Source organism: Bacillus rossius, chromosome 15 (genome assembly GCF_032445375.1).
Source record: "Bacillus rossius redtenbacheri isolate Brsri chromosome 15, Brsri_v3, whole genome shotgun sequence".
In the NCBI taxonomy this organism is placed as follows: domain Eukaryota; kingdom Metazoa; phylum Arthropoda; class Insecta; order Phasmatodea; family Bacillidae; genus Bacillus; species Bacillus rossius.
Genome location: NC_086342.1, coordinates 10,344,590 through 10,368,406, shown reverse-complemented (window position 1 = coordinate 10,368,406; position 23,817 = coordinate 10,344,590). Strand labels below are relative to the sequence as shown.

The 23,817-nt window shown below is 45.6% G+C and overlaps 1 protein-coding gene across 1 annotated transcript in view; it reads right to left on the bottom strand.

Annotated features, from left to right (window-relative positions):
- LOC134539720 (membrane frizzled-related protein) overlaps positions 1 to 23,817 on the bottom strand; it is a 529,102-nt gene that overhangs the window by 119,363 nt on the left and 385,922 nt on the right. The window contains exon 5 of the mRNA XM_063381959.1: positions 16,962 to 17,116. Within this exon, the coding sequence (XP_063238029.1) occupies positions 16,962 to 17,116 (155 nt within the window). The remainder of the gene's footprint in view (positions 1 to 16,961; positions 17,117 to 23,817) is intronic.

Genomic DNA, 23,817 nt, shown 5'->3' with positions numbered 1-23,817 from the left:
GCCCAATCTCTGAATTAAATATGAAATTCGTAACAGGTAGCGCTGTCTATGCGGGAAATGCAGGGACTGTCTCAACAGGGCTCTCTACGCTGCTGGTTGAACGAGGAGGAACGCGAGCACGCTGGTAGCAAAAATATAAAATTCAAGGCACTCACAGCTGACTGGACAGGATAAATATATCTTTTTTTTTTTTTTTAAAAGAAAGAGCATGCAAACTGTGTATTATTCTTTCGTTCATCCATCTCTCTCAGTTATATTTATTTGGAAAAAAAGGGGGGGGGGGGGGGAATTACTTTTCATCGCATCATATAGGAGAAAGAAAACGAGCTCACCAACGTATCTAGCATATTGCTCTCTTTATGACTCTTTGGCGAAGTACCTATTATTCTCTGTCATTTTCGCGACAGAAACGTTTCACAATGGTTCAAGAAAACGTAGCACTAACAATTATTCTCATCGTGCACAAAGTAGTTTCACTTCAATAATACCTATGGTAGTTATGACATTTGTGTTCTATCAAAACATAATACGCAAACGAATTTCCTTCTTAAATTGAGGCACTTTTGGATGAAATACCTTCGAAATAATAGTTCGCTCTATCGGAAAAATAAATATTTAAGAAACGTTGAGGGTCAACATCGCCTATAGTCATTCCAGGACTTTACGCCTATTATACTGCGGGAGACTTTAATATATACTATTTTATATTAATTAAAAATGAACTCACTTTCTGAATTACAGAACTTAACAAACCGTAGAAATATTCATAAATTTACTTAATACTAAAATTTAACAAAATTTTGAAAAAATGGTTGAGAGATCGGAACCGGAATATGGCCCTCGGTTAGTTTTCACAATTCTCATTTGCTATGACACAGATCACATGTTAAGAGATTTGTTTGCTATGACACAGATCACATGTTAAGAGATTTGTAAAGTTCATAACAAGGCGTCTACTTTCAACATCTTTAGAAACTCCGTATGATTATATATTATGCTTTAAGGAAGCCAAATTTTGGATATTAAAAAAGATAGAAAATAGTTATAGAAAAAAAATAAGTTTTTGAAATCAAGATAGTGTCTTTTCGTTTCTATCTATCTTAACTAATATTTTAGGGTCGCTAAGTTTTTTGCTGTTGTAAAAGGAGGGGAGAACGTTGTTGTATCTTACCGCGACGTGTCATTCGGTGTCGCTTCATATCATCTTTGTTATAATTTACGAGATAGTTTTTTTTTTCAGTTGGTGGACTTGGCTGGGCAAAGGATCTGTGTCTTTTGCAAGCCCCCAAAGGGTGTTTGATGGGTGTCCTTCGCAAGCCTCAAAGGGTGTTAGATCTGTGTCTTTTGCAAGCCTCCAAAGAGTGTTATATAGGTGTCCTTCGCAAGACCCAAAGGGTGTTAGATGGGTGTCCTTCACAAGCCCCAAAGGGTGTTATATAGGTGTCATTTGCAAGCCTCCAAAGAGTGTTATTTTGAGTGCCCTTCACAAGCCCCAAAGGGTGTTATATCGGTGTCTTTTTCAAGCTTCCAAAGGATGTTAGATAGGTGTCCTTCGCAAGCCCCAAAGGGTGTTTGATCGGTGTCTTTTTCAAGCTTCCAAAGGATGTTAGATAGGTGTCCTTCGCAAGCCCCAAAGGGTGTTTGATCGGTGTCTTTTTCAAGCCTCCAAAGGATGTTAGATAGGTATCATTCGCAAGCCCCAAAGGGTGTTAGATCTGTGTCTTTTGCAAGCCCCCAAAGGGTGTTTGATGGGTGTCCTTCGCAAGCCCCAAAGGGTGTTAGATCTGTGTCTTTTGCAAGCCTCCAAAGAGTGTTATATAGGTGTCCTTCGCAAGCCCCAAAGGGTGTTAGATCGGTGTCATTTGCAAGCCTCCAAAAAGTGTTATTTTGAGTGCCCTTCACAAGCCCCAAAGGGTGTTATATCGGTGTCTTTTTCAAGCTTCCAAAGGATGTTAGACAGGTGTCCTTCGCAAGCCCCAAAGGGTGTTTGATCGGTGTCTTTTTCAAGCCTCCAAAGGATGTTAGATAGGTGTCCTTCGCAAGCCCCAAAGGGTGTTAGATCGGTGTATTTTGCAAGCCTCCAAACGGTGTTATATAGGTGTCCTTCACAAGCTCCCAAAGGGTTTTAGATCGGTTTGGGGGTTCGTGTCTCTGTTTATCGCTCGGACGATAGGGCTCCAACACGCTCGGGCCTCCGCATACCCCTCCCTATAACTACCCTCGACATGTGAAAAGGGAGGTTGGCTGCTGATAACGACTTCCACCCCTCTTCTTTCACCCCCGAACCCACCCTCCCGCACACACGTCCCATTCCACCGTCCCGTCTGCCCGTAGCAGGCCGAAACTCAACCCTCTTTGGCTTCGAGGCAGACGGGCGTGCTTGCGATAAAGCGAGTTCACCCCCACCCCCTCCCTCGCCAACTTCAACTAAACCCCCTCGCCGCTATCATTTCCACCTGAATCCTCCCCTCTTACCATCTAATTCCTACCGCAGACGCGCGCAGTAATTAATATAGCTTCGCCCGCGCAATCTGCTCGCAAGGATGTGTTGTCCACCCGAGGCATAAAAAAATAAAATATACAGATGCGGGTGAAATTAATTTAAACTCGGCGAGGGCGTGGCACGTTGTTTTGAACGTGTCTTGAATCATGACTTTAGGGCCGGGGGGGGGGGGGATATTTTTACTATGGTTTTCGTGCACAACCATATGGGGCCAGTTAGTGAGGCTGTTTAAAACTGCGGATTAAAAAACTCCAGAGCACCAAAAAGTTTTTAGGTTAACAATATAATATAATTAAGTACATAAATGGACGATGCGCTGTATTTTCCTAACCACGCCGCACAAGAGACACAACTTAACAACTAAACAACTAAAAAGAACACTAAAATAAACTATTAATTTTTAAAATTTAATTAATAGTCCTGAGCAATGTTATAAAATATGAGTTACAGCTTAGGCGATGTATGTTATTCATGGTAAGGATTCGATTTTCATAATTCCTGATATCAAATGAGTGAGTAATGTTTTCAAGAGATTTGTTGCGTGGTACCTGACGTTTTCAGTTTATTAAGGTTTACATATTTAAATTCCGTTCGATTCAAGACCAAGAAGATGATTTTTCAATAGCCATTCCCTCGTTTTTAAAAAGGAAAATGAACAAGTTACATGTTATATTCAAAGTTGTATGTTCATATATATATATATAATAGAAACATCTGTGATTAACACCAGAGAGGGTATAGCATTACGGGAATAAACATTAACAGAGGCGGGTATCGAAACAAGAGCCCCAGACAGGAAGTTAAATGACAACTATATCACATATTTCGATGCATGTCATCTATACACGTAAACGCTATGACCTGTTTCTGAGTTTAAAGAAATAAACTAAAGTCAATTTTTTTTAAACATGTGAGACTGAAAGAAAATTTATTTCAGAAACAATAAAATACTATATCTATTTTTAGTTGTGTTTCCAACCGTTAAACATAATATAATTTGCACTTTTATTGTAAAATGAAATGTTCATAAAAAATTTATCAGTGACATTTATCTCTAAATTTTTTTTTTATTCTTAAGAGATGCTGGCACGTTTTTTATTTTTAGAAATTTCTTGTCACGATCTTTGGCTCAACTTTTCCGAGTTTTATATTTATAATTAATATTCTAAAAGCAGTTGAAAAGTTAAGCAGATAAAAGTATATTTTGAACACGGGTTGGTTTGGATTTGGAGCATTGAAACAGTTCTGCCACCAAGTGTCTGAAATTTCTGGTAAATGAAAATGCTTCTGAAGAAGAGAAGAAGGGTTCATAAGTTGTCTTTGAGGTACGTAATAACTTTTAAAAAACGTAGCATTCCGGGAAAAATATGCAAGGGGTCTTATATTTGATTACAAATGCGAAGAGTTCCAGAAAAGTTTCTAGCTTAGCGCTTGAAAACTGTAATTCAATTAATAATCTCTCTCTCTCTTCCCGAAATTTACATTTAAAATTACGATTGTTCTGAACCCTCAGTTTCTAACTGCCTAAAGTGAAGTCTTTGGGAATCAACTTATTTTTTTCCTCCCGCGCGTTACCGAGATGAATATATTTCGAGCTTAAAAAGAATGAACAGGTTTTTCAAATTATGGCAGGATATAATTTAAGGGCGCCGTTTCTACAATATGCACAGATAAAAAAAAAAAATAATATCGTATGGCAAAACAAATATTTATTTTGCTGAAAAGTAATATTTTGTTGGCCAAACCATATTTCATGTGCAAAAAAAATTTATTTGCACAGTTAAAATGACGAAACATTCTGTTGGTTCAAAAACATTTTTTCTACCACAAAGCCTTTGTATGAAACTACTATACATACACATACATTTAAGGCAAACAAACCTTTATCTCAGTGTGTGTGTGGTTAAAATATTTATATTTAGTAAATTAGGTAACTAATTAATTACCCATCACTATTTGGCTTCTCTTGGGTTGTTTTACTATATCGAATCACTACTGGACTTGTTAGCAAACGCCGCGGTAAATACACGAGTGCATTGGAATTATTCTATAAGGAATTGTACGTAAAATGATGCGTAGCAAAACCATTCCTGTTTTATTTTTGATTAAAAAACATGAATTATTTAAATTGAAATTTTTCATTTGCGTCATACTGGCACATTAATCGAGCAAAGTAGCGCAAAGGTAGATCATTGAACTTGCATTTTTTTTTCTTCAAAGATTCTCAAAAACTTTGGCCATTAGTTATTATCTAATACATTTGTAATAATTACAGAAATTTAATTTTTAAAAAGGTTTAGTTTTTTTATATATCATGAAATATGACTCATAAGCGTCAAAACTTGTCAATATAAATCCTGCTAAATATTTGGCAGACTGAAAAATAAATTGCACTATTGGTTCAACAATTAATTATTTACAACTTAAGTTAACTGTCACTGTAAAGCCAATTCGTGTACAGCAGACAATTACTTTCTTGGTAATCCAAAATATTTGTCAGGGTCAATATATTTCGAAGCCACAAATTTATTTTTTTTAAAGTAAAGATTGGCATCCGTATCTTTCATTACATAGTTCTTTTATGTAATTTTTTTTATTAAAAGTAAATTGAGAGTACTGCGTACTTTAACGGTGAACCACACAAATTAATCAATACTGAGGCATAATTAATACAACGAAACTGGTGATAGTGGAACGCTAGCACTCAATTTTTTTTAAGTTCTCTTCCAATGAAGGAGCTTTGTTTGAATGAATGCAACGTCAAGAAATAAGGAAAGGAATATCGCAGCAGTCCCCTCAACAACAGCTAGCTTAGTATTAAGAGAATTCTATCTTATTTCATAAATTAGTTTCTGGATCTTTTCGGTATTCATAGAGAAAACTATAACTTAAAATTTATTCCCGTATGTTAAATTCTTTTGGAATGTGATTTTGATTAAAAACGTTTTATTTGAGTTCTATGCGCTTTCAGTAGGGGCAGGCAATTTTCGCGAGAAAAAAATATCTAAAAACCCGTTAGAATGCAACATGGTGTGCCTGCGTCAATTGTTTCTTTATTATAAAAGGCAGCCTCCTGCAGGAGAAGCTATTGCTTGAGTTGACCGAGCCTTTTCAGGTCGCGTTCGTTTCTTCACTGGATGGCTGCGATTTGCTATCTGACAGTGAACGCGTATCTGAAAGAAACTCTAAAACAATCACGAAACAAAGACGTTTTAACTCTCAGCTTGTCTCGAAAACCTTTTAGGGAAAAATACATGGTCCTAGGCCTAACAGTATCATCTTCCTCTTAGTCAAAATGCAGCAAACTAAGAGAATTTTAAGCCCTGTATTGTCAAAAACGTTTTATCAACTATTTCTACATGTCATGCCTAAAAAAATCAGTTATTAAATATTAACTGTATTACCGCCAAAACAAAAAAAAAATAGCCCGTTAACACGGCCAAATAATAAAGGAAAAGTAATATTACGCTAAAAAGTACAACATGATTAAGACACACAAGCATGGACAACTAAAGTGACAGCAGCTATCACTATCGTCCGCATGACTGATCTCCTTAGGGAAAGTCCTGGGGAACCGATTGAGTTTCAAGACATTATAAATGTTTTTTTTTTTAATTTTTTAATTTTAATTTATTTTTAATTTTTGGTTACATATTATTTAAACAAATGTTATATTATTTAATTTAGAGTTGCTTGGCTTCTGGGTTGTAGCTGCGTCGAAGGCGAAGATATTAGCGACGTTTAGGTCGACGTTTCAGTCGCTATCATCAGGGACTAGGTAACTGCTCCCTTATTTCGTTGACTGAAATTTATCTTTGGTGTAAAATTACATTTAAAATAAATCGTCATCACAAAAATGTAATATTTATCGATGTGGGTCTGGCCCTCAAACCATGACTGTTATAAACCACGGGGTAGGTACTCTCGACGTTAAACCCAAGTTCTTTTCTATCCTGGGATCATTTTTTACCTCTGGCGTAAAAAAGCTTCTACCATCCGTTAAACGGACACGTGACACGTGTCCAAATTTTCCCAAGGAGAAAAAAAAAACCGACCATTTCTCGTCTAATGCGGAGACACGTTGTCCTGAGAGACCTTTCTGCAGCGCCGCAAGACCTCCGCGCCAACTCCATGACAAGACCTTTGCAGCAGGGTCGAATAAAAGAAAAAAAAAGGAGGGGGGGGGTTCGGGAAAGTCTTGATGGGAAGGATGAAGGGTAAGGGGAGAGTATGTCGCCCGTGGTACATCGACAGACTCACTAAACGGAGTTACCAAACAGATTCCCGTCGACCGCTTGGGAGGGTTCCCAACTTGGGCGGCGGTGATTGGACGCCAGCTGGGGACTCACCGAACAGCCAATCAGAGAAAAGCTTCTTCGGCTCTCGCCACCGGCTTGCCGAGTCATTTCAAACCGAACGCGACCTCCACCGAGTTTTCCCGAAGTACTTAATTTAAGAATCAGCACACTTCTCAGGAATGCATTTGAAATTTAACAAACAGGCACACACACACACACACAACTGGAGGAGCTGATTCTGCACCGGTTAACCATTTGAAAATATTTTTATTCATCAAGAGTTTATTATCCCAAATTATTTTGCTTCTAGTATTTAGTTTAATTTCTTCCGCAAATATTCAACAAACATAAATTAAATTTGTTAGCATATATGAGCTAGTGGCTCTACATATTCATTAAAAAGGTTCTCGGAATGACTTCTGCAAAAGGGAAAATTGTTTTAACATAAAATCTGGTACATATACCGTTTAGGTTTTACGCTGGTTATAAGGGGAAAAAAATAACCCGGAATGACGTATGTCTAAGCTATTATATTGGATCATAAGGTAACAATTAAAGTTATTTATTGGCGTACTTCATTGCACGATAATTGATCAATTGTATTTTATATTTATATATATATATGAATTTTATTTGCTGAGGCGCCAAATAAGACAGGCTACAGTAAAGAAGAGCCGACAGTAGGTAACCGCAAATTTCGCTCCCCTATCTCCGCTATTCAAGGCCAGCTCTGACGTCTTCCTTGCGTCTTCCTTTGGCCTTTGATGGCTGGAACTCTAACCTCGCCGCCTTCTCATTAATATTAATTATGGGTGGCGTTGCAGTAACGATCCCCCGTGTACACGAAGCACGGTGTCTACCGCACCTCACCATCCCGAGTTTCTTCTTCAAGCTTTCTTTATCTTTCCGCCTTCAGAGTCTTCGCAACACGAACCCCCTCCCCTTGCCATCTTCGCAACTGAAGCAAGCGTCTTTCAAAGCAACACCGCGTCCAAGTGCGTTTCTGTTTTCATCTCCTCTTTTCTCTTTATATTTTAAATCCATAATCAACACGTCTCGGATTTGAATTTTTAATTCCATTTGTAGAGTATTTGGTTAGAAGTTTCAATTTTATCGGTTAAAAAATTGATGGATCCGAAGGAAAGCCGTATATTTGAAAATCAAAAATCAAAAACCTCAAAATGATAGTAGTTCGCCGTTTCCAGGTTAGTTTTGGTGTGAATATTACAAATTTTTAATACTGCAAGAATGGTCAGTTAGGTTAGGTCAGGTCAGCTAAATTAAAAACTCTTCTAGTTTTGTGGACGGTTAGGTTATGTTAGCTGCATTTAAAACAGTGAATGGTTGGTTAAGTTATGTAAAAATATTTAATGGTTGGTTAGGAATTACCAATTAAAGATGTAGCTAACTTAAAGTAACCAATTGCCCTTATTATTTTACAGTATTGGAAATGTAGCTAATCTAACCTAACAGTTCACATGAGATTTCACTGTATTTTGATTGTAGGTAACATAACCCAATCCACCGTTCACTCTATTTTTAAAATATTTTTAATGTAGCTTGACAGTTCTCTAATATCTCCGTCACCAAAGTCAATGAAAGACGATCTGGACAATTTTCCCGCGAGTTTTTATATTATTTTTGTCCTAGCAAATTTGGCACGAGCTAGCGAAGAACTTCGGTGAACTTCGGAACTGTTCGGGCCTAGGAATGGACTTTAATTACTCCTTCCCGGATTCACGTAATTTCAAGGTAATTTGGAGAGCTAGCTATTCTTAAGAAAAAACTGTTCCTAAGAGAAACAATTTCGTTGCTACTAATATGAAAAACTGCCAGAATATTGAATGTCCTGCTTCTAATACGCCAATTTATTTTTATAAACTACAATAAAAAAATAAAGCTAATATAACTTTTATATAAAAATTATGACGATGGATCACATGGAAGAGAATTCATTTTAGAGAGGGTTAAAAGGAAGATGGATTAGAAAAGTAGTGGTTGCATATTTCGGTGTATTTTCAATATTTTAACTCTCTCTAGCTAGCAAAAAAAAAAAGTATTTGTATTAAGGCTAAAGTGAGCTTGAAAATAACTCACTAGGAAGAATCTTAAAATGCTATCATGAAGTCGGTATTGTGAAACAGCGATTTAAACATCATATCAGCAAGGAATTAGCGTACACTTCACTATAATAAAAATAATTTTTCCATCTTAATGGGAAAGGGGGTTGGGGTTCAATCTCACATAATATATTATTGACTACTATTGTAAATTTGCACAAATATCAGACCATTCTGTTTATGCTTGAAGATCAGCAGATATCAATTCCCGAAACGTCGCAGCTGTTTTCGTAGGAAGCTTACTGCGTGAATCTGTGCTGTCATATGTTGAGTCTCATCGCTGGGTTCGCCTGTGCGTCTCTGTGTTATTGTATGTTGTCCATATTATCTGCTCAGTATCATCGTTGGCTTCATCTGTTTGTCGCTGGTTGTCCAATGTATTTTTTTTTTGTCTGTATTCACTGTTCTTGTTTGAAAATGTTTATCTTAATGTAAGCCCACGGTGTTCGCTTACTCTGGATTTATTTAATGGAACAGAAACATTCATGTAAAATTACAGCTAGTTGTAAATTTTTACACTTACATGAAAACAATTTTGTCAGTAAAAATAGTGTTTGCAGTAATAATAGGTTCAGATTCTTGCCCAGGCATTAATTATATGTGTTGTCCCAGTACCTCCAATAGTTATTTGTAAAACGTTCCCTGAATAGTTTTCCAGTATTAACTGCACAAATTAATGAGAATAATAAAACAAAACAAAGTCAGATTATTGAAATTCGATTATAATTTAAATTGTTTAAAAAAAATTACGATTGAATGAAATATCAAATGAAATATCAAATTATGCACCAATTTTCGCAAGAAATACTCAGTATCATCTCGAAGAACGTATTTCGTATGTGCAGAAAAATAACCATAGCCATGCGTTGTACAAAGTTACAAAATCTTTCTTTCGGTAGAGCAAACTGGTTTCCAAAGGAATGTTTTGTAAATTTACAGAAGAATTTTTTTTGTGTGTGCTGTGATATTGTCTGACTGATTCCTTCCACGTAATTAATTGTCTGTGCTGTCTTTGCAGTTAACTTTCGACATCGGCGTCCCAAACGTGTGACGTAGCTCCTGGGCGAAAGGTTTTCGGAAAATACCTTGCGTTGGGTTGGGGGGGGGGGGGGGTGGTTTGTGGTCGGGGGGGTGGGGGTAGGGGAGGTTAGAGAATGGAGGTACGGGTACGTTATTCTTGATGCATGCAAAGGTTATCCTCCCGTTCTTGGTTCCACGTTACGTGGCAACCCTGTTTAACCCAGAAGCCCGCCGGATAATCTTGTTGTGTCCTCTTTGTTCCCGTTCGCCGAGAAACTTTAGGCTTCCACGTTGCTCACAAACGGAGCGAGGTTTCGTGAAGCACGAGGTAATGACGCAACTGGCGAAACGTTGGTCCACAGAGAATTATGGAAGCTGGGACGGTTCGTTCACCGAGACATTATTGGCCCATTCCTTCCAATGAATTCCTGATTTTTGTTGTAGAATTTCACTTCAGACAACCACTCTGTCGACAAAAAAATAGTATCATGTAGATCAATTCTCAATTTTTTTTTTCGAATCTCAATTCCAAATCAGAATGCCAAAGAGTACCTCGAATATACTCCTCGAATCCGAATCTAGGTGCCAAGGGTTTAAAACACAATATTAACGATGGTGTCGAAACAAACAACCCTTTGAATGTTGGTTTCAAAAACTAAGTTTTCAGAATCAATACATATTTTAATTTTATTTATATAATTACATATTTACAAGTAAAATATTTAGGGGAATGATAATAGGATATACGAGAAAGAAAATTTTTACCTAGTAAACTTTAGAGGTTATCAGTGCTGAGTTTGTAAATTTATTTAATTTCCTCTAATATTTTTCTTCAAATCTTTTCCTCAAATATGGAATTCTTCAAATACTAAGGATTGAATTGTATTTGAGAATTTTACCAGCTCATTCATACATATATTAGTTTACTTTAAAGACTCTTTCAAGTTTAAGTTTTTAATAATTTACAGTAAAGATTAATCTCGTTCTTAAAAATAACACTCGATGTAGGTCTACGAGTGTGATGGTTTACGAATCGTCAATCATTGAAATTTTCAAACATAAACCATTCCAATCGTATACAAAGAGTCATGTCTAAAGCATATTTTTTTCGTACTAAAACTTATTTTTTCACTATCATGGTTAAGTTTCTAAAAAAAAAAATATTAAATGTATTGTTGTATTATAATTCTCGTTGCGGTCGATAACTATTTAAAGTTTCATATTCCCAGAATCTTTCGTTGCGTTTCCTTTATGTTTGATACGTGACAAAGATCTCGGCAGCGAAAAAATATTTTTTGACGTGACAACGTCTAATAAATCTATGAACGCCGGCTGCACGCACGAAAAAGTGTCCCGTTACGCACATTGCCCCGTTACGCTGTCTCCCGTTACGCTCATTGTACGCTTGCGCCGCCTCTATATCTCTTCCACTCGATTGGATCAACCATCGATTTGACTTTTTCGAGGCACATTAAACTTGAAACACTCCCATTCGTTTCCTACTTTTCCTATCATCGTCCTATCCTTAACAGAATAACTCAGATTGGAAGTAGTTAAATAGCAAACATGTATAAAAGTTATAATCTCTTCCTTTAAGTAATAAACATATTTGAATTAATGAGTGCAAATAAAAGTAAATTTATCAATTAAATTGTAGATTTCATTTCACTCCTTCTTTGTATCCATACAAAATAGTGATAATTCAATAAAAATGATTCAATTTTATTCATAAAAGTATGCAATCATTTCATCAATGTTTTGTTATGACGTTGTCACGTTAAACTATCGTCCGTAAACCGACTTTACAGACAACCAATTTTTTCATTAAGTTCGGTTCTTTGGAATAGTCTGGACGGGAGTGTGAACGCGCTGTATGTTTCGTCAGCTGGCGCCGGTTATTTTATTTTATCCCCGTGTCTCGCCGGGATCACGTGTACGTGGCGAAACATCTTCCCTGGGAGAAAGGGGGTGGTGGTGGTGGTAAGGGGGGGGGGGGAAGATATAAAAATAATTCCTGCTCTATTCCCTCTCCCTTCCCTTCCCCGCTATCTTCGCCGGGGCCCCGTTTCTTTATCTTGTTGGCCGAAGAGCAGCGACGCGGCAAGCAAGCCAGCGCGTTAGCCGCGACCCCGTTGAAACGCCGTCCGCTCTGAATTACATCTTCTCTCCGTGTGTGACGAGTTTCGTTACGAAACCTCCCTCCTCGCGCCTTTATCTCGTTCCGACTGCTCGGCGGCCCACGAACCAACTCCGACATCCATTTTCAAGGAAAGTAAAAGTTTGCAACTAAAAAACACGGTAGAATACAATTTTTTTGACGTGACAACGTATAATAAATCGATCAACGCCGGCTGCACGCACGAAAACGTGTCCCGTTACGCTCATTGTAAGCTTGCTCCGCATATATCTCTCTTCCACTCGACTGTTTATAAAGTGAAGTGAAAAGTTAATGTGGTTTTCATTGCTTATTACAATAACTATTTCGGCAATAAAGGTTAATTATTCTTGCATTTTAAAAATCTGATTACTAGTATAATTTCAAGTATTTATTCTTTTATTATTAAAATAAAAATGATTCAATTTTATTCATAAAGTATGCAATCATTTCATCAATGTTTTGTTATGACGTCACGTTAAACTATCGTCCGTTAACCGACTTTACAGACAACCAATTTTTTTTCTAAATGGAACTGAAATGATTAATTCACTTGTTATTTTTTAGTTTTGTTGTTGTGATAATTCTTTCTGCTGCGGTTTGGAAATCAATAAAGTGGAACTCATTCATATCTACAACTTGGAATGGTTTGGTCCTATGTAAGTTTACGAATACCTGTAAATTTGTACATTTAAATGAAAGCAACTGTATAGCCAAACAAAAAAAAAATGTTCGCAGAAGTACTACCAAAGTATGACTTTTGAAGAACAGAGAAAAGCGCTTAACTCCCGTAATATGATAAATATGCCATCCGTACGTTAAATATAAAAAAGAATGTTAAATAAATTTCTATGCAACCAACAATAACTGCAAGGGGAGGAAAAAACTGAGGTTAGGGGACAAAAAAATATTCATATCTCCTTTAAAATTGTTTAAAAACTATTATCTGATGCTGTTATCTAAAACTTTTAACTGAAACAGCTTTTGATAAGACATATTATACCGTGGTCCAAAACAAACTTTTATACAACCACTTACTAGTGCAAGGAATGAAATATAATGTTTGATAGTCAAAAAAATCAAACAACCTTAGCAGGCATATTATGAAATTTCTTTTAAGATATTCAATATTGGATACCTTGGATTATAAATATGCTCGACATTTTCGCTCATGGAATATGATATAACGGTTTAATGGGTCATTTTAAAATATTATAGAACATATATGATGTTACGTAGGTACACGAAGTTCTTCAAATCTTCCAGAAATTTCTAGAATTTTCCAAATTGTTCCAGAAGATATATGAACTTTCAAATTTACCTGCGCGTGTAAGCTGTACCTAAAGGGATTTTTTAAATTATAACATATCGTCCGTAACCTCTATTCCTTGCTTGATAAATCAATACTTTTTGATGGTTTCTCCGTCTTTAATATTTATTTGGTAGGTTACAAAGGTAGTACGCTAATTTGCAGGTTTTGAAATGTCCTTTTGAGTAATTAGTTATTACGTTAGTGTAGTTACATATTAATACAAAAAAGCAATTTTAATGAGAATATAGGAATGTTTGATTTGAAAACAGCTATTCAAATTATATATAATCAATTAGTTGTGCACGCCAAAGGATGTTGGAAGATAACAAAACGTACTGTCATTTTAAGAGGTATACATTTTATAATGTTTTACTTGTTCACGTTATTTTGATAAATGACAAGGTATATGTGTTTATGTTATTTTTTTTTTAATTTTACAGCATCATGATCGATTTTTTTTGGGAAGAAAAAGAGAAATGGTGAACTCAGTGTGCAAGTGTTTTGGGCAGAGGAAAAAAAAAAAAGAGGAAATGGAAGGGAAGGGGTTTTAGAGGAAAAAAAAAGTGGTGAGCATTGGGACAGTAAAGAGTGAAGGGGACCCGAAACTTCCACTTCCGGGAGCTCGGGAAACTAGTTCGAACTTCCGACGGTAGGGGCGCGCCAGACCGGAGGAAGCAGTCTGTACTTCCCCCCTCCTGCCCCATGCAATCCCCCCCCCCTCCACCATCTTGCCGAATCGCGCGCTGTGTTCACGGTCCATTAAGGAGCACACCCACTCGCGAAGAACACGGTGTGAGGGGAGGGGGAAGGGCGATTGAGGGGGAGGGTCTATCCGGAAAGGAGGAGGAGAGGGTATGGTAGGTTCCGAGGAAGGGGTGGGAGGGAATCCGTGAAGGAGGGGAGCCCAGCCGATCAAGCGCGAGTGCGAACGGGATGGCAAACAAGATCGCGAAGGTTTCACCCGGGCGTGAAGCCATGGGGGTGGTGGGGGTAGCTTCGAAAAGTCTTAAGTAAGTTGCCTTACTTCCCCCCCCCCCTCTCTCTCTCTCGCCCAAAATTCCGGTGAGGGGAAAGGAGCGAGCCTTCTCGAAAACGCCATCGAAGCACGCGTTATACCACATGTACGGTCCGTCCACCCGCTCCTCAGCACTGCGCTACGAGACTCTGCATTGCGGACGGGGCAGAGAACCCCGTTGGCGCACAGTACCTGCCTACATTCGCGAGATAACCTGAAAGTTGCTGGCACCAAACCTTCGTTGCTGAGAGACCCAAAAAAAAAAAAAAAATATCACGTGTCCATTTCGCGTTGTGCTAGAGTCCAAAAGGCATCGTTCTGCTCCTGTGATTAGCTCACATTTTTATCTGAAGGGCTCTCAGCCAATGACAAACCTTCTACCAAAGAAACATAGAATAGCAGGCACCTCAGTTGACAGGTCTTGGAAGTCAGAAGCCAATGAGCAGGTGGCATTTGCCCGAGAACCGCGAATTTTTCCATCCCCTTTTTATTGCTCGAAATTTCGTTTATTTTAATTAAATAACCGCTTGAACTCCATCCGAAGAAAATTTGATAGCATATCGGCAAGAGTATTTTTCGGAAATAAAGGGGAAACGATCATCGAAGCTGCTGACGTAACAACGGATGGTTTGAGGTTTTATTTTACATAAAATTTTGCAACATGTCAAATGAAACAAACTTTAATGAATGAATTTGAGTTGCACTTGACTAAAACGCTACGTTTAGGTTTTAAAACGGTGGCTACACATTTGACAAAGCAATAATCAGAATACCTGTCGTACGACAGGAACATACACAACTTTCCTTGACGTGATAAATTAGCATTACGTAAATTTTTATCATACTTAATTTTCATCATTTTTTACTACTCGAGATACTCGTATAATTCCAGCTAGCAGTCACCACACGGGACTAAGAAAGTCATATGTTCCCAAGATTTTGTACTTTTTAAAAATCTAATGATGTTAATTAGGTTCACTTTTTTTATTGCCTCTGTGAGAACTACTCTGGGTGACTACAAACGCGACAGTAAATACACTAATCCATGAACATTCACTTCATAACATGTCCCTTGTAAGTTTTACGTTGAGCCATAAAATTATACTTATAAAAAACTGTGGATTTCAATTTTTATTTTTACAAGTGTGAAAACGACGTCTATTTTGCTTCATAATTAGCATAATTTCAGAGGTTTTTGGTCACTGGTAATTTTGCAGTTTATTTTTTTTAGTACTTCAACTTCTTCGCCACTTAATTCTGAGAGATTACTGAGTAAAGACTTCTAAACTAATTTAATCCAAAAATACCTAAGCTTAACGTTGAACACAAACCATCGACCTAACATTTAGTAGTCACGTACACTGATTGCTAGACCACCAATTTTCTGGAAGTAGCATTAATAATAAAAAGACGTTATGTTTCATATGCCATTATTAGAGACCTGCAAAATTCGCGGATTCATTCGGTGATAGGCTAGAATTCAAACACATATACCTCTTAGATAATTTTGCTATTGGCTTACTGTTCATCTGGACGAATCTCAACCAGTTATAAACCCTCAACCAAAGAAGGATCGAATCACAGACAAACCAGCTGAGACGACTTACAAGTCGGCAGTCAATTAACTTGCGTTATTTGCCCGAGTGTACAGGGGTATGTGCAGTCTATCCTGATGGCCATCGAAACCACGAATTTTGCAGGTCTCTAGCCATTATGTAAAGATTTTTCATGCGCATTTAAATCAAAACAGTTTATTTATCATAAAACCAATTTTTGTAACACAAAATTAAATGTAAAAACACAAGTAAGTGAACTTGAGAGTGTGAATACGTTTTTAATTTAAGTTTTATTTTGTTTGGATGTATTAAATTTATAAACCGCAAAATTAACAGGCGGGAGAGTGGAAACAAATCCCATCAGTTATTTTTTTTTGCCTCCCCACCTTAATTTAAAAAAAATATATATATTTATTTCAATTGGGCTTAAAAAGTTTCTTTCGAAAGTCGCCTTTGTTTTTTTGTTTTTTTGTGGTTGATGGCGTCTTTGGTTTATATTTATTCTGGTTATCTTAGTTGTCACCATATTTTTTATTTTGTTTCACGTGTTGATTTAAAAAAATATAATTTTTAAAAATATTTAATTTTCGTTAGAGGCGAAGCAGTTAGTAGCGCGCACACGAGGAGGCGGACCGCTGTGGCACATCAGCCAGTCGCACAAGCAACACCGAGGACATGTTTTCCGGATGATGTCCGGCTTTCCGCACCTCCTCCCTCCCTGTACATCTGCACCCTCAAAGGTAGAATCAGGGAACAGCTGATAAAGACGTGTTGGAACAGGCCAGATCGAAGCTTCGGCGCAAAGCTTGTTGCCTATCACAAGGACCCGCGTTGCTTGAAAGCATCACCCCTTCCAACCTGCCCGGCCGACGCCAGGCAGGTTCCTCAGGTTACACGGGGGACAATCCTCGGTTGCCCGCGTGCACTTGCAGATTCTTTTAGGCCAACACCCGAGGACAGCGGACGGAGGGGGAGCTCTCACCTTCCAGCCCGGCTTGGCGCGGATGACCCACATGCAGTCGAGCGGCACGTAGTTCTCCCGGCACACCTGCACGCGCTCCTCGTCCACGCTGGTCTCGTTGATGACGCCCTCGTCGCCGTCCAGCTCCGCGTGGCACAGGTCCAGCGGCGGCACGTCTGCGGCAAGGTCATAGGTCATCACTGCTCACTCGGCTCCAGAGACGACGACCATAACCACCACCGCAGCCTCGGCCACGGGCGGAGTACCCGGACCCTTTGGTGAAGATCATTGGCGCCAAATATCATTGCCTCCAAAATTCTTCGGCCCAAAATAAAATTTGTTCCCAAAAAAATATTTTGCTCCAAACATATTCTGCTTCAAAAGTCATCGGCTCCAAAAGACTTCGGATTCAAGTGTCATTTGGTACAAAAGTCTTTGGAACCAAAGAATTTTGGAGCCAAAGACTTTTGTACTAAATGACACTTGGATCCGAGGGTTGCTGGACTGTCCACGCAAGTGGATGATCGCAAAGCACGGAGGTCTAAGTGTCGATGAAAAAATTTTCCGGTCTTTGGTAGGATACTTGGATACTCGGATACTCGGATACTTGTAATACTTGCAATACTTGGATACTTTGCTAGGATCTCTGGATACTTGCAAAGTGTCATATGCGATCGGTACAAGGTACAGGGTCTATGGTCCATGGCAGGTACAAATTGATAATCAGTAGAAGGTAAAGGTACAATCCGAGTGCCACCAGCAAAATATTGTATACGGTGTTACATATCAGAGGAATTTTTTTGGGCTCAAAAATAGCATCATCAGACTTTTTCACATGGTCTAGGGATAGTGATTTTTTTGCTAGATGCGTGCAAAATTTAATCAGCAGTCAGTACTATCAATCGTTATAAGATATAAAGTTGACGGAATCTGCTGTACATACGCATTATAAATCAGAAGAAGATCGAGGGCGAGATACACATGGACCATAATCGAGAATCCTTAGAAGGATAAGGGTTGGTGGTACATGTGAAGAGTCGTCAGAAATCAGCAGAGGGTGTATGGTTGGACTCTGACGTCCATTCACACCAGGAATCGGTTTATTGTCCAGGGTTAGTGGCGATGGTGAGACACGTATTAACGATCATCAGGAATCATTAGAAGGACAAGGGTTGGTGGTACATGCGAAGTGCCATCAGTAATCAGCAGAAGGTAAAGTGTTCGACTCTGATGCTCATGCACACGAGGAATCCAGGGTTAACAGGCGTGACAGCAGCACAAGCGTGAGCGTGAATTGTCGCGAGCGTGAGATGATGCGGCGGCGCCTACCTGAAGTGGGTCTGGGCACGAGCGTGAGCGTGAATTGTCGCGAGCTTGAGATGATTCGGTGGCGACTATCTGAGGTGGGTCTGGGCGTGAGCGTGAGATGACGCGGCGGCGCCTACCTGAGGTGGGTCTGGGCGCGAGCGTGAGATGACGCGGCGGCGCCTACCTTAGGTGGGTCTGGGCGCGAGCGCGAGCGAGAGGTGACGCGGCGGCGCCTACCTGAGGTGAGTCTGGGCATGAGCGCGAGCGTGAGATGACGCGGCGGCGCCTACCTGAAGTGGGTCTGGGCACGAGCGTGAGCGTGAATTGTCGCGAGCTTGAGATGATTCGGTGGCGACTATCTGAGGTGGGTCTGGGCGTGAGCGTGAGATGACGCGGCGGCGCCTACCTGAGGTGGGTCTGGGCGCGAGCGTGAGATGACGCGGCGGCGCCTACCTGAAGTGGGTCTGCGCACGAGCGTGAGCGTGAATTGTCGCGAGCTTGAGATGATTCGGTGGCGACTATCTGAGGTGGGTCTGGGCGTGAGCGTGAGATGACGCGGCGGCGCCTACCTGAGGTGGGTCTGGGCGCGAGCGTGAGATGACGCGGCGGCGCCTACCTTAGGTGGGTCTGGGCGCGAGCGTGAGATGACGCGGCGGCGCCTACCTTAGGTGGGTCTGGGCGCGAGCGTGAGATGACGCGGCGGCGCCTACCTGAGGTGGGTCTGGGCGTGAGCGTGAGATGACGCGGCGGCGCCTACCTGAGGTGGGTCTGGGCGCGAGCGTGAGATGACGCGGCGGCGCCTACCTTAGGTGGGTCTGGGCGTGAGCGTGAGATGACGCGGCGGCGCCTACCTGAGGTGGGTCTGGGCGTGAGCGTGAGATGACGCGGCGGCGCCTACCTGAGGTGGGTCTGGGCGCGAGCGTGAGATGACGCGGCGGCGCCTACCTTAGGTGGGTCTGGGCGTGAGCGTGAGATGACGCGGCGGCGCCTACCTGAGGTGGGTCTGGGCGTGAGCGTGAGATGACGCGGCGGCGCCTACCTGAGGTGGGTCTGGGCGCGAGCGTGAGATGACGCGGCGGCGCCTACCTTAGGTGGGTCTGGGCGCGAGCGCGAGCGAGAGGTGACGCGGCGGCGCCTACCTGAGGTGAGTCTGGGCATGAGCGCGAGCGTGAGATGACGCGGCGGCGCCTACCTGAAGTGGGTCTGGGCACGAGCGTGAGCGTGAATTGTCGCGAGCTTGAGATGATTCGGTGACGACTATCTGAGGTGGGTCTGGGCGTGAGCGTGAGATGACGCGGCGGCGCCTACCTGAGGTGGGTCTGGGCGCGAGCGTGAGATGACGCGGCGGCGCCTACCTTAGGTGGGTCTGGGCGCGAGCGTGAGATGACGCGGCGGCGCCTACCTTAGGTGGGTCTGGGCGCGAGCGCGAGCGAGAGGTGACGCGGCGGCGCCTACCTGAGGTGAGTCTAGGCATGAGCGCGAGCGTGAGATGACGCGGCGGCGCCTACCTGAAGTGGGTCTGGGCACGAGCGTGAGCGTGAATTGTCGCGAGCTTGAGATGATTCGGTGGCGACTATCTGAGGTGGGTCTGGGCGTGAGCGTGAGATGACGCGGCGGCGCCTACCTGAGGTGGGTCTGGGCACGAGCGTGAGCGAGAGGTGACGCGGCGGCGCCTACCTGAGGTGAGTCTGGGCATGAGCGCGAGCGTGAGATGACGCGGCGGCGCCTACCTGAGGTGGGTCTGGGCGCGAGCGTGAGCGAGAGGTGACGCGGCGGCGCCTACCTGAGGTGAGTCTGGGCATGAGCGCGAGCGTGAGATGACGCGGCGGCGCCTACCTGAGGTGGGTCTGGGCGCGAGCGTGAGATGACGCGGCGGCGCCTACCTTAGGTGGGTCTGGGCGCGAGCGTGAGCGAGAGGTGACGCGGCGGCGCCTACCTGAGGTGAGTCTGGGCGCGAGCGTGAGATGACGCGGCGGCGCCTACCTGAGGTGGGTCTGGGCGCGAGCGTGAGATGACGCGGCGGCGCCTACCTTAGGTGGGTCTGGGCGCGAGCGTGAGCGAGAGGTGACGCGGCGGCGCCTACCTGAGGTGAGTCTGGGCATGAGCGCGAGCGTGAGATGACGCGGCGGCGCCTACCTGAGGTGGGTCTGGGCGCGAGCGTGAGCGAGAGGTGACGCGGCGGCGCCTACCTGAGGTGGGTCTGGGCATGAGCGCGAGCGTGAGATGACGCGGCGGCGCCTACCTGAGGTGAGTCTGGGCATGAGCGCGAGCGTGAGATGACGCGGCGGCGCCTACCTGAGGTGGGTCTGGGCACGAGCGTGAGCGTGAATTGTCGCGAGCTTGAGATGATTCGGTGGCGACTATCTGAGGTGGGTCTGGGCGCGAGCGTGAGATGACGCGGCGGCGCCTACCTTAGGTGGGTCTGGGCGCGAGCGTGAGCGAGAGGTGACGCGGCGGCGCCTACCTGAGGTGAGTCTGGGCATGAGCGCGAGCGTGAGATGACGCGGCGGCGCCTACCTGAGGTGGGTCTGGGCGCGAGCGTGAGATGACGCGGCGGCGCCTACCTGAGGTGGGTCTGGGCGCGAGCGTGAGATGACGCGGCGGCGCCTACCTTAGGTGGGTCTGGGCGCGAGCGTGAGCGAGAGGTGACGCGGCGGCGCCTACCTGAGGTGAGTCTGGGCGCGAGCGTGAGATGACGCGGCGGCGCCTACCTGAGGTGGGTCTGGGCGCGAGCGTGAGATGACGCGGCGGCGCCTACCTTAGGTGGGTCTGGGCGCGAGCGTGAGCGAGAGGTGACGCGGCGGCGCCTACCTGAGGTGAGTCTGGGCATGAGCGCGAGCGTGAGATGACGCGGCGGCGCCTACCTGAGTTGGGTCTGGGCGCGAGCGTGAGATGACGCGGCGGCGCCTACCTGAGGTGGGTCTGGGCGCGAGCGTGAGATGACGCGGCGGCGCCTACCTTAGGTGGGTCTGGGCGCGAGCGCGAGCGTGAGATGACGCGGCGGCGCCTACCTGAGGTGGGTCTGGGCACGAGCGCGAGCGAGAGGTGACGCGGCGGCGCCTACCTGAGGTGGGTCTGGGCACGAGCGTGAGATGACGCGGCGGCGCCTACCTTAGGTGGGTCTGGGCGCGAGCGTGAGCGAGAGGTGACGCGGCGGCGCCTACCTGAGGTGGGTCTGGGCACGAGCGTGAGATGACGCGGCGGCGCCTACCTGAGGTGGGTCTGGGCGCGAGCGAGAGGTGACGCGGCGGCGCCTACCTGAGGTGGGTCTGGGCACGAGCGCGAGCGAGAGGTGACGCGGCGGCGCCTACCTGAGGTGAGTCTGGGCATGAGCGCGAGCGTGAGATGACGCGGCGGCGCCTACCTGAGGTGGGTCTGGGCACGAGCGTGAGATGACGCGGCGGCGCCTACCTGAGGTGGGTCTGGGCGCGAGCGAGAGGTGACGCGGCGGCGCCTACCTGAGGTGGGTCTGGGCACGAGCGCGAGCGAGAGGTGACGCGGCGGCGCCTACCTGAGGTGAGTCTGGGCATGAGCGCGAGCGTGAGATGACGCGGCGGCGCCTACCTGAGGTGGGTCTGGGCACGAGCGTGAGATGACGCGGCGGCGCCTACCTGAGGTGGGTCTGGGCGCGAGCGTGAGATGACGCGGCGGCGCCTACCTGAGGTGGGTCTGGGCGCGAGCGTGAGATGACGCGGCGGCGCCTACCTTAGGTGGGTCTGGGCGCGAGCGTGAGCGAGAGGTGACGCGGCGGCGCCTACCTGAGGTGAGTCTGGGCATGAGCGCGAGCGTGAGATGACACGGCGGCGCCTACCTGAGGTGGGTCTGGGCACGAGCGTGAGATGACGCGGCGGCGCCTACCTGAGGTGGGTCTGGGCGCGAGCGTGAGATGACGCGGCGGCGCCTACCTGAGGTGGGTCTGGGCGCGAGCGTGAGATGACGCGGCGGCGCCTACCTTAGGTGGGTCTGGGCGCGAGCGTGAGCGAGAGGTGACGCGGCGGCGCCTACCTGAGGTGGGTCTGGGCACGAGCGCGAGCGTGAGATGACGCGGCGGCGCCTACCTGAGGTGGGTCTGGGCACGAGCGCGAGCGTGAGATGACGCGGCGGCGCCTACCTGAGGTGGGTCTGGGCGTGAGCGTGAGATGACGCGGCGGCGCCTACCTGAGGTGGGTCTGGGCACGAGCGCGAGCGTGAGATGACGCGGCGGCGCCTACCTGAGGTGGGTCTGGGCGTGAGCGTGAGATGACGCGGCGGCGCCTACCTGAGGTGGGTCTGGGCACGAGCGCGAGCGTGAGATGACGCGGCGGCGCCTACCTGAGGTGGGTCTGGGCACGAGCGCGAGCGTGAGATGACGCGGCGGCGCCTACCTGAGGTGGGTCTGGGCACGAGCGTGAGATGACGCGGCGGCGCCTACCTGAGGTGGGTCTGGGCACGAGCGCGAGCGTGAGATGACGCGGCGGCGCCTACCTGAGGTGGGTCTGGGCACGAGCGTGAGATGACGCGGCGGCGCCTACCTGAGGTGGGTCTGGGCGTGAGCGTGAGATGACGCGGCGGCGCCTACCTGAGGTGGGTCTGGGCACGAGCGCGAGCGTGAGATGACGCGGCGGCGCCTACCTGAGGTGGGTCTGGGCACGAGCGTGAGATGACGCGGCGGCGCCTACCTGAGGTGGGTCTGGGCGCGAGCGTGAGATGACGCGGCGGCGCCTACCTGAGGTGGGTCTGGGCACGAGCGCGAGCGTGAGATGACGCGGCGGCGCCTACCTGAGGTGGGTCTGGGCGTGAGCGTGAGATGACGCGGCGGCGCCTACCTGAGGTGGGTCTGGGCACGAGCGCGAGCGTGAGATGACGCGGCGGCGCCTACCTGAGGTGGGTCTGGGCACGAGCGTGAGATGACGCGGCGGCGCCTACCTGAGGTGGGTCTGGGCGCGAGCGTGAGATGACGCGGCGGCGCCTACCTGAGGTGGGTCTGGGCGTGAGCGTGAGATGACGCGGCGGCGCCTACCTGAGGTGGGTCTGGGCACGAGCGCGAGCGTGAGATGACGCGGCGGCGCCTACCTGAGGTGGGTCTGGGCACGAGCGTGAGATGACGCGGCGGCGCCTACCTGAGGTGGGTCTGGGCACGAGCGCGAGCGTGAGATGACGCGGCGGCGCCTACCTGAGGTGGGTCTGGGCGTGAGCGTGAGATGACGCGGCGGCGCCTACCTGAGGTGGGTCTGGGCACGAGCGTGAGCGTGAGATGACGCGGCGGCGCCTACCTGAGGTGGGTCTGGGCGTGAGCGTGAGATGACGCGGCGGCGCCTACCTGAGGTGGGTCTGGGCACGAGCGCGAGCGTGAGATGACGCGGCGGCGCCTACCTGAGGTGGGTCTGGGCGCGAGCGTGAGATGACGCGGCGGCGCCTACCTGAGGTGGGTCTGGGCGCGAGCGTGAGATGACGCGGCGGCGCCTACCTGAGGTGGGTCTGGGCGCGAGCGTGAGATGACGCGGCGGCGCCTACCTGAGGTGGGTCTGGGCGCGAGCGTGAGATGACGCGGCGGCGCCTACCTGAGGTGGGTCTGGGCGCGAGCGTGAGA